Below are 458 nucleotides of genomic sequence, written 5' to 3' on the forward strand. Positions count from 1 at the left end.
TGGGAGTCTGGGAAACGTTGGGTGGGCTGCTTGGGTTTGGGGAGTGTCTGCAGGGTGTCAGGGGAGCATCGGGTGGGCTGTTGGGGTGGGCTGGTTGGGTTTGGGTGTGCGTCTGGGGGCCAGGGGGACATCAGGTAGGCTAGTTGGGTTTAGGAGGGATTGTTGGGGTGGGTTGGGTGGGTTGAGTTGGTTGGGTTGAGGGGTGCTGGGAGGTGTCAGAGGAGCATTGGGTGGGCTGTTGGGGTGAGAAGCACAAAGGATGGGTATCTCCCCCAGGGTGGTGTTCCCTCCATACCCAGCAGTAGCAGCTTGACGGTCCTGGCATCCTTCTCAGCAGCTTCCTTGAGCTTCTTCTCCAGCTCGCGGGAGTGTTTCTCCTCGGCGCTGGCCCCGGCGCCCATCCTCGGCCCCACGGCCCGACGGCTCACCCGCTCCTTGGAGGTCAGCACCAGGATGGG

General features: G+C 63.1%; 1 protein-coding gene across 1 annotated transcript in view; it reads right to left on the reverse strand.

Annotated features, from left to right (window-relative positions):
- GNAT1 (guanine nucleotide binding protein (G protein), alpha transducing activity polypeptide 1) overlaps nucleotides 1-452 on the reverse strand; it is a 3,706-nt gene extending 3,254 nt beyond the window's left edge. Inside the window, exon 1 of the mRNA XM_009887753.1 lies at nucleotides 296-452. Coding sequence (XP_009886055.1) covers nucleotides 296-401 — 106 coding nt within the window. The 5' untranslated portion in view covers nucleotides 402-452. The remainder of the gene's footprint in view (nucleotides 1-295) is intronic.
- Nucleotides 453-458: the final 6 nt, after the last annotated feature.

The sequence above is a fragment of the Charadrius vociferus genome, unplaced genomic scaffold, assembly GCF_000708025.1.
Source record: "Charadrius vociferus isolate BGI_N301 unplaced genomic scaffold, ASM70802v2 scaffold2206, whole genome shotgun sequence".
Classification (NCBI taxonomy): Eukaryota; Metazoa; Chordata; class Aves; order Charadriiformes; family Charadriidae; genus Charadrius; species Charadrius vociferus.